General features: G+C 40.6%; 1 protein-coding gene across 1 annotated transcript in view; it reads left to right on the top strand.

The window, feature by feature from the left end:
• Positions 1-11,050, top strand: part of PRKN (parkin RBR E3 ubiquitin protein ligase) — a 939,557-nt gene that overhangs the window by 753,392 nt on the left and 175,115 nt on the right. The window contains exon 9 of the mRNA XM_014519112.2: positions 1,298-1,447. Coding sequence (XP_014374598.1) covers positions 1,298-1,447 — 150 coding nt within the window. The remainder of the gene's footprint in view (positions 1-1,297; positions 1,448-11,050) is intronic.

Raw genomic sequence — 11,050 nt, forward strand, 5'->3', positions numbered from 1 at the left:
ACTTTTTCTACATGGTGTGTATTCACAGACTGACAACTAAGGAAACTAAGGGAAAAAAGGGACCTGGGTGTGTTCATCAATAATAGGATAACCGTGTGATGAAACTATAAAAGACGGAATAATTTCATTATAGATTGTATTCAGTTGTGTATTTTCTAGAGACAAGGAAGGATTAGTACTAATTTACAAGATATTGGTAATATCCCACTTAGAATATTATATATGGCCCTGCACAAATGAGTTTCTTGACTTACTGCATATTTGGAAATATTTTAGTTTGTTTGACCTGAAAGTTTTTTCACTATTTCAGAACTACCACAAAGCAAAAACTTCAGTTATTCATAATACAACAATCAACAGGTCTGGGTTCTGGTTCTGATTTTGACAGACTTTGTATGTAAACTTGGAGAAGTCATGTAATCTATTTATGTCTCCATTTGTAAAATAGACATGCTCTCCTAGTTCTTATGTGTGGTGAGAAGCTACTAACTTCACTGTGCAGCAGTTAGATCACAATGGACACATCAACATGAGACGCTTGCTGCACATTAGCCTAATAACACTGCGCAGTAGCGTATCATGGCAAAAACCGTGCTAATAACCTACTGCACAGTGTTATTAGGCTAATGCATAGTAAGCATCACTAAATAACGATTCACCAGCTCTGCTGCACAGTACCTTTAGTTAGTACTTTATTAAGGAAGTACTAAACTAAATGTGCATTATCTAAGGCACATTAATGAAGATGTGGACACATCCACTGTGAGAGCCACAGGAAAAATCCTATATGGGATTTTAATATAAATGATGTAATCCGAGGAACATTTTGTGATTCAGTTTGTCTGGTATTTTTTTAAAATACCATTTACCTGTGAAGCTGCTGTCAATATTTTTACCTCCGATTCCATAATTTTTCCTCCCTTTGATTTAGATTGTTTTCCCCCATTTTGTATAGTGCATCTACTGAAATTATGTGGTGGTAATATGCGCACAGATTAAGAATGCTTTAACAGAATAATCACACATTGCTGAGCTTGTAATATCACATGCCTCTTCCCAGTAATGACAAGGATAACAACATTTCAGAGTGTGATTCATCTAATGTGGAATGAAGCATGGTAGCATTTATCTGGTTTACTGAAACAGTGCAGCAACATTTTGGAATCCCAAGCATCTGATAAATAACCTCAAGTTACTGGGTAAAAGGAAATATCAAAACTGATAAATTAGAACATAAACTTTTAGGATTTTTTTTAACCTGCTCTAAGAACTTTAATACCTGTGTTTTGTTGTGCAGTATAACCGCTACCAACGCTATGGGGCAGAAGAGTGTGTGCTGCAGATGGGTGGAGTGCTGTGCCCAGTTCCAGGATGTGGGGCTGGCTTGCTTCCTGAGCCAGGAGAGAGAAAAATCCAATGTGAACCATGCAGTGGACTGGGCTGTGGGGTAAGCATGTGCACTTTCCTAAAAGCTCTGTATGAATCCACTGAGATTGCAGGATTTAGCAAAAAAAAAAAAAAAAAAAGGGGGGGGGTGGGAAATGGTCTGATTTTCTTTTCACATTGCTGACTCTGAATTGCCCTTCATACCAGAGTGAGGTTCAGTAGCTTTCAATAAACAATTTTAATACAGTGCCACAGTCTAGAGATGACTACTTTGTCATGTAGAGTATGTCTGTCCCAGAATTCCTTGCTTTAATTGGTTTGAGAAGCTGCTGATCTAAGTAGATACAGTGAGAAGTTGAACTGTGCAAATGACAAGCCAGGAGCTTTGACTTTTTTTCTTTCTCCCAGCACTCAGCAAAACTGAACAAGATCTAGAGCAAACCGTTCGTTGCTGTATTAGTACAATCTTCTTAAATAGAATGAGAGGGGGAGAGAGCAAGCAAATGATCAATCAGTAATGCCTCTGTGACATTGTTTGTGTGAGCATTTTAAGGTACACAATGATGATTAATAGAGGAGCCCTAGTGTGTTTATTGTCTCATAAAAACTGCTTTTAATAGGGATTTGCAGAAATAATGGTGAATTTTTGGAAAACAAAACAAGCAGCAATTGAAAATATTTGTCCTGAGAGGTTTTTTGGGTTTTTTTTATTTTACTGTTATACAGCCAGCACTATATCGTAAAATAGAAGAGCTGAATGAAAAATATTTCTATGCACAAAAGGCCCTATTAAGTGATGGGTTAGAGTGACTAACCAGTGAAAGTATCAAGGGTCTTTTGGTGCCATATATTACTAAATTTTGTGCAGATAATGGAAGGAGATATATATGTACTGTTACTGTTGTCTTTTTCTAGTGGAAAATGCACTTTTTATTGCCATTTTGATGTTGCCCAAACTGATAGCATGGAAGAATAATTGTTTGCTGAACTAGGACGTTACAGTAACTTGTCTTCCACGTATAGGTTAGCATCTGTCGACCTTGGTAAAGCTTCCTATCTGTCCATGCAGTGGTGCATGTAAAACAGTGTTCCCCAGACTCTCTGAGCTGGCACAGGGTTATAAAATACAAGGGGAGGAGGTAGGGAAGTAATGAGAAACAAGAATGAGTGTATAAAAAGAAATGCCTCTAGACTAGCTATGGGGTTTGGTTAAAAAAGGTAAAATCACAAATAACTTTGGCTTACTCTCTGCCTAGATGTAAGGAGAATTAGACTTCATTCTGCAGCTTCATTCATCATCATTTTGAATATGCAGTTATTAGATACATTCTATATATCGAGCATAAAGGTCTCATATATTGCCTAGTTTACTAAGTTGTTTTGTATCCTTTTTTATGGACTCCTTGTGCACATCCAGATGAGTGTGCACATGCAGACGAGCACACGCATGCTTCACTTCCATGCTATCAGACAGGTCTGCGGTGCTACACACTACATGCACCACACATACAGGCATTCCCCATGCTGCAAATTTGTAGCATGGGGATTTTTTTTGACATTCGGAAATCCCGGTATCAAAAAAATCATGCCTAAATAAAGTAGGGTGGTGCACATGGTGGCAGCATGCACCACCTGAACCCAGAGCCTGGCTGGCCGGAGTCACACTCCCTGCTGCTGGATTGCTGCAGTTGCAGCCCCAGGAGGCTCCCAGGGCCCAAGTTAAGACTGCTGGCGCCAGTCCAGGTGCTGGGGCAACCATCTGTGGCAACATGCTGTGCACCAAAGCACGCATGCACAGCATTCCCTGGGAATAAGTGGCACAGGTGCTCCTTAGGGGTAAGTAGCAACTGCACATTTTGTGCCACTGCTGTTTGTCCCCAGAGAAATGCATGTTCCCACTCATGGAGATACACCCTTTGCTTTGAGTGGTGGTGACCAGATTACTTGATCTTGAGTTTTACCCAACAGTAGTCTTGGTTTAATAGACAGCTAGAATGTATAAAAGATAAATGTCATTGAGGAAGAAACTGGAAACATAAGCCAGTCTGGAAGCCAAATTTTGGCAATAGTTGAATACTTCCCCAACACCCACGCCCACAAGGGAATAGGCAGAAAGCATTGGCTCTGATTCTTTTTCCTCAGAGAAGATTGTTTCAATGGGATACCTACGACAGGAAACAGTAACACATTCCATGCTAGATCTTATGGACCAGTAAGCGTTTGGCCTAACATATCCTCCCTGTTTTCAGAATTCGGGTTATAGATAAGATGTTTTCTTTACTATGGTGAAAAGAAAGGCAAAACATTAGCCTAAGTCAGCTCCATAATTAAAGAATAAAGAATTTGAATAAGGAAAGCAAGGGTTGTATTGTAATATGTGCCTGTACAGTGCTGATCAAAATTGGGCTCTGACCGGCATAGAAGGCCCTAGGCAAAAAAACCCCAATAACAACAGTATGACTCTGTTCAAGTCTGATCCTAGCAACTCTGTATATTTGTATTATATTGTGAATTCAATGTTTTGAATGTGGAGTTTTTATGCCCCTCTGGGCTTTTTTTGTCCTTCCATCTGGGAGTGAGATTCCAATGGATGGTGACACAGGACTAGTCAGGGAACACTGATAAACTTTGGTGGGCCTTTATTCACAAGGAATCTCTGTTGGACAAGAAATTAGCTACTGCCCAGGACAAAACAGGCTTTTACGTCTGAACTCCAGGAGGTAGGTAACTAAATAATGAAACCTCTGATGGGGGCTTTGATCATCTGGTGAGGCTGATCGGGCAGTCACCTGACAAAAGATAGTTTTAGTAATAGATTATATGAGGATTTATATGGTATGGTTTGGATAGGTATGATCCTGCCTCAAGCAGGGGGTCAGAATGGATGACCTCTAAGGGTCCCTTCTACCCTGCTTTTTCTATGATTCTAAGGGTAATGGAAGTCACAAAAGTTAGGGGTTTTAATGTTTTCCCCTCGAGCCACTTTAGAAATGAGGAGAAAAAGGAGAAGAAACAAGATGCAGAATAAGGAGACTGCGTGAGGATAGGGAGAGAGAAAAGAAGAAAAACTGAGGCAGGGGTGGTGTCTGGCAATTCTACTGTTTTGCCTGTTCTGCATGTTTCTTGTGCTACCTGAATAGTAAGTATTTTGTAACTGCTTTTTACTACCTTTGCTTTATGTGCAACTACTAATGTGTCTGACCATGGAGGCTATAAAACTAGAGAGTGCCCACAAGATTGGATTGCATAGGTTTGTAGGTGCGCTTATATGCTAACTAGGCTATCTGAAAGAACAGACAGTTCTGAATTCTACTCTGTCCTGAGAAGCTTGCATGCATCACAGGCTCAATGTGTGGGGGTCATATAGAGACTGGTAAGTGCCCAGCAGCAAATTTATCCCCAAAAAAGCTACAAGACAAAGGATGTTGTTACATTCTAATAAAGTAGTGGGGGGGGTCTCTCTTTTAATATGTCCATACAGTGCCCTGAACAGTCAAGGTCTAATCCTGATTGTATTATCTATGGAAATAATAGGATTTTTGGAGTAATTTATTGTAATGCAAAAGAGAAAGTGGAGCATTTTTTTAAATTAAATCCAGAGTCTCCATCAAAGAGCATGCAGTGGTGCCACCAAATGACCTCACTCATGGCTAATCCTTCACTTATTTTACTATTACTCATAAAAATATTAATTGATTTCCCAAGGCATTAGCATTATGTATTGTTGTTCTGCCTTCATTGCTATTCATCAGACCTATCCCTCTAGCTTTTATTGCTCAGATGTTAAATGTTGACATGCTTAATGCAAGAAAACAGCAACAAAATATGGAAGACATTACAGATTGTACCATCTGGCCCAAGTACAGGAAAAGCTGTGGTAATTAAGACCCATGAAAGCTCTATAAATAAAACATCTTTGTCTTGCCTTGTTCTATGCGGGGATATTTCTTCCTGTATATCAACTAAAAAGTTGGAATTTTTAACTGTTGAGTAAAGGGAGTACTGAGCTACCTGCAGAGCAGAGTAATTGATGATTCATTAACCTAAGAAGGCAGGAAATGGGACGAGAAGGGAAAAAAGGTCAGCTATACTTGACCATGTCCAGCAAAAAGTCTGGAAGTTACCCAGCAGAACTGAAGCTGAAGTTTGTAGGCTGTGCCTTTAAGAGATGGACATCATGCTGCAGAACAATAATTTAGCAGACAAAAGATGCATTCATGATTGGCAGAAAATGAAAGTTAATTAGTATAGGCTATCATATGAGAAGCCAAAAACAGGATACTTGCCAAAAAGGTATTATTAAATGGGCTCAATATAAGACTAATTTGAAAAAGGTGGGTATTGGCACAAAGACAAGTGAGCTGAGTAGTGGTAACAGTAATGACTAATGAAGATCCAGAAAATGGCTAAAGAATTGCAAATCACCTACTTTAAAAGCTGGTCCAAGCTGAGACGATACATTTCTGAACTGGAAGTCATTGTGCACATGTATTTATACATTAGGCCAGTGGATGTCCAACAGTTAGCTGGGACATGTGTTGAATATCTGCTTATTTGTGTTGAACAGATTAACACATTTCATATTTCAAAAAAATGATTTGTACAGTACAAAATTCCACTGAGTTTTGATGACCTAATGACTAGAAGTTGATAAAAAAATTAAAAAATGCATTTGCCATTTCTAATACAAAGTAGGAAAAACTCGTTTTACAGTTGCGTTATGTTATTCTGTTAATGAAAAAGTCAACCCCACGGTCACTTTCAAACGTAAAGTTGTGCATTATGAAACTCTGCTGAAAGATGTTTGTGTGTCAGTTAATGAAATAAGATATATGAACAATGAAATTAAAAAAAAAATTGTAAGTGGTCAAGAGGATTTTTTTTCCCCTTCTGAGTTAGAACTAAGCTAGTTATTACTGCAAATGGCTTGACAAAATTACTACAGCCTCTTGACATAACTATAAATTGCTGTTTTAAAAACACTGCCTGCCAAAAATAGGCAGGAAGGATGCAAGAAGGTCTACGTGAATAAACAAAGAGCGGCAAAATGAAACATGCAACTTTTGCTGAAGTGTGTATTTGAGTTCACAGTGCCTGAAAGTCTATAGAAAAAATATTTTAAAGTTTTCATCACTAAATGCATCCTGAAATCAAGTCAAAACATGCTGAAAACCTAAATCCATCTCCAAATGATAACTGCATATCTGAGATAGTAAATGCAGTGAAAGCAAATGCAGTTTTGCAAAGACAATCATGACACAGAGTGTGATGAGTTTTAAGTTGTTTTATTATTTTTGCAAATTGTATTCAGTTGTACTTATCTGGTAAGTAATTATACTAACATTTATTTGGATTATCTAAGGATGCAGATCATGTAAGTGCTTTTTTTTAAGGAGCAGTACTTTTAAAGGGATGTGAGAGATTTGTTATTTAGATTTAGGTTTAGATATAAATCCCACCCTATCCAAAAAGGCTCAGAGCCTTTGTGGAACCAGTGTAGCCAGATTCTATTCTACTTCCTTTATTATAACGCCTTGCTCTACCTTGATGTAGTGGGCATGGCCAAGAAGCAAGGGGTATGACCACCTGGTATAATGATTTTTGGCTGCCTAGACTGTCTCTTGGGCTACAGTCAGCCAGCCTGCATAGTTCAGAGGAGCTATAAAGTTGGCTTTATAGTGAATGGCCATGGGAGCGGGAAGCCATAATTGGTATATTTGTGGCTCTTCACTCTGCCACACTGTAGTGGAATCCAGCCTTACTGTGTGACCAGTGTCACCAATTTCTTCACTGACCTTCCATGCCTATACTACTACTCAGAGGCAGGGGGTATGGCCTGGCTCTGAGTAGTATAGGCATCGAAAGACAGTGAAAAAAATTGCAGCTTAAAAGCTCACCTCCTTTGCACCAGATTTGCTATCCTCCATGAAGGATCCAATTGAAATATGGGATTGCAAAAAGATTCACTTCCTGCAAGAAAGGTAGAATTTTAAGGCTCTAAGACTGCAAGGATAAATACAGACAGTCAAAAAGCCAGAGGCTGAATCAATTCAATCTTCGCAGGTTAGTCTAAGCTGCGTAAGTTGAACTGATAAGCAAGTGAACAGACATTCACTTTTGATTCCAGAAATGCAGCCACATGCCTGCAGTGGCCCAGGCTGGAAGCCAGGGGTACTAGAGTACACATCCCTGCTCAGCTAGAGCAGACAGCTTGGACCAAAGCTAGCCCACCCACCTTGCAAGGTGGAGTTTGTGGGGGAAGTGCAGAGTATCCTTGGATGCTGGGGGACTGTAAGTTAACTTGAATCTGGAAGGGATCTGGTCCAGAAGTTCAATAAAGCTAAAATCAGTTAAGTCTGATACCACATCCATCTACGTTAATCCTAAACTGGTTTTGGCCATTTTGAAAGCAATTTATGAGCACTGAATTTCTGTTGTGTTACAGATTTCAACTGGTCTCCAATCACTTATACCAATTTATGTGTAATTTCTGTCCCTAGCCCAAGTGTTCACTGAAAAACAAACAGATTTATATATGAAACCTTTCTTATTAGTACTAGCCCTGGATATCAAGTGCATTCCTTCAAACAGTTCTTTCTTCTATTTACTAGTATTTGTATTTTAATTATTTGTCCATAGCTAAAGAAGCATGTACCAAAAGCAATTAGAATATTCAGTACATTTCCTATGATGTATTTGCAGAGAGAGAAGGTAATGTTTACCTACCTTTTTCAGAGGGCTTAATAAAATATGAAGTGCCCTTTTCCTTGATAGTTATCCACTCTTCAAAAGAACTGTAGCACACATTGTCACCATTTGCAGAGCTGTCTTCAATAGCCCATTAGAACCTTTCCCTAACACACACTCATTATCTTCCATGATATGTTTGTTGAGCATAGTAGCTTGGACAGAGGTGGAATATGGATAATTCAAGAAATCCTGTAGACTGAAGAAATAAGGATTACAAAATCAACAACTAAGCCAGGCAATCATACACTCTAAAGTTCTCAGTGAAAATAAAATAAATATGCAGTAAAAGTCTACCACTCTCAAATTTGCCATGTGGATTATCCATTTCCTTAAGAACAATAAGATAATTCTATATATTACCTGCTTCTCTAAATGTAGACAATAGTATAAGGAAGCCAAATATTACATGAGGGTGGATACTGTTTTTAATGCTACCACCTGGAACTTTGCAGTGTACAGTCTGAACAGTTATGTTTAGAGGAGATATTGCAGATTTGCACTGTCACTGAAGAGAAAATTGCCCTAAGGCCCCTTTATAATATAAAAATATACAAAAATAAAAATAATTCTAAATAGTTTTTAACAAGTAATAAGAACTACATTTCCTTAGACTCAAATACTTACATTTTTAATAGTTTTAAATTTCAGGCAGTAAATAAAATAAGACATTGTTCCAAAAACAGGAAGGAGTTTCCTTATTACATGAAGGGAAAAGAGAATTAATACAATATATGCCATAATTTCAGCTTTTCTTTCCATCCATTAGCATTACTACCTACCCTATATCTGCCTTATTTTCCCTGTATTATGTCATCCACTTCTTTCACAGTAGCCTACTTAGTTTACACATTGCTTTGATCAAAGTCCCATCAGTAGTGTATTTGGGGAAGGGAAGGAAGGGCAAGCAGGGTACCAGCCCTTGGTACTGACTATTGAGGGGGCAGCAGAATGCCTCTCTCTACTTGCCCCCATTAGTCTTTGCCATGGCAGGGCCAGCCCTGCCTTTCCTACAATATTTCAACATATTTACTATTTGTCCACCCCACCACCACCAAAAAAGAAAATCAAATAGCCACCATCATTTAGTTACTGTGAACGAGTTAGTGAGCTTGCCTAAATTTGGATCCTTCTCCAGACTGAAGGAGAGACCCTTTTGATGTGGCCCCTTCTTAGTAGTGAGCTTCTTTGGGTTCACTCCACCTTCTGCTTGTGAACCTCGTCTTCCTGTTAGCCCTCTCTCCCTGTCCTCTCACTGGGGCTGTATAACATGCCAGTGGATACTTTCTGGGCTCGTACCTCAAGTTGTCTACTCCCACTTAAATGGCCAGACCACCTGTAACAGGGGGCCTTCTCGGGGCCAATTTCCCAGTGGTCTGCCCACCTGTTTCTGGGCTAACTGCTCACCTTTTCTTCTGCCACGCCTTGTTGTTAATTATTTAATTGATGTTAATAAAGCAGGAGGCTGCCTGTTTCTTGCCCCAATGCCAGGGGGTGCTATCTGTGGCTCCATTCCTCCCTTATACCGCAGCCCAAGCCTCACAGATGGCATCCAGATATTATCAATATCACCAGCCCCACACTGGGCCCCAGAATCCTACTAGCTGAACCCCACTTAGATCCTCCATTCAGGCAGTCTATTCTGCCTTCATTCCCAGCTGCATAGCTCCCTGAGCTGCTCCCCCTTATGGGTATGGTCCCCACCCCGGGACCTTTGGCTACTAGCCCTGGCCCATGTCCAGGCCAGTTGGAACCCCAGGCCCTCAGCTCTTGGGCATTCCTCATGGTGGGCCCCTGGCCCTTTGACCCTTCCGGTCCTGGCCCCAGCATGGACCAGTCAGGGGATGTTCAGACAGGTTCTTGAGTCTATGGCCTTACACTCTCTTTGGGGTCCACCTTCCAGACCCTACAAGGGAGGTAACCCACCCAGTTGTGGGAGCTGGTGTTAAGGCACCCTAACCCACTTTTCACCGGGGTGGTAACTGGCCTGGCATTTCCTGGGGGCTCCTTTGCCACTGAGAGCTCCACCAGGCCACCCACTCCTGGCAGGGTGCAGTTTTAGGTCATACCCAAGACCAGGAGCCTGTTGACCATCCCCTACAGCTCCTCCCTTACCTCCAGATGATACCTGCAGCCAGGCAATGTTGTTGCTTCCTCCCAGCAGCAAAATGCCCTGTTTATATGGGCAGCCCTGAATCTAAAATGGCTGCCCTAATCAGGCACCTGCCAGCTGCTGTCTTCTGGCCCTTAAAGTGGCAGGCACAAACAGTGCCCTGTCACACCACCCTTTTACGGTTACATTTTTATTAAAATTGCTACACTTATAGACAAGAATCTAACACAGCTAGAAAGTAAACCCACTTCTGCTAGGCTTTGGGTACAGATTTCAAACAGAAATCATCAGGCACAACTTGAACCTGGAGCCATAGTTGACTCAGGTCTGTTTGATACCATTCAGACTTCTTTGTCTTAGTGGAGTCCTCTCGATTTTTGGTAATCTCCATTGTTTTTCCCTCTGTCTGTCTTCTGTAATTGAAGTCACATGAGGGATATTTAGTTTAATCTTATGAAGTTAAAATTTTAAAAGAAGCCATCACACACATTTTTGCATGACAGTACTAGGGGTAGCACTTTTTTATGTTGTTTCACTATAAGGCCAGAACACGTATGCATCAAGGCCTGTGCAGAGAACGTTAAGCCCAATTGAATAAGGGCCTCGTTATACCTTAAACTGTGGGTCACATAAATGTTGATCAGTGTTAATACTACCTTGAGTTTGGAGCAGTCACACATTCAGACCAGGAGGGGCCTAAAGGATTGAAAAGTATAAATCTCCTCCCCTATCTGGGCTTCCCTTCTGTCTCCCAGGGCTCCCTCGCCCCCCCCCCCCCCCCCGCTTCCCCCCCGCCCCCCCCCC

This window comes from Alligator sinensis, unplaced genomic scaffold (genome assembly GCF_000455745.1).
Source record: "Alligator sinensis unplaced genomic scaffold, ASM45574v1 scaffold682_1, whole genome shotgun sequence".
Lineage (NCBI taxonomy): Eukaryota > Metazoa > Chordata > Crocodylia > Alligatoridae > Alligator > Alligator sinensis.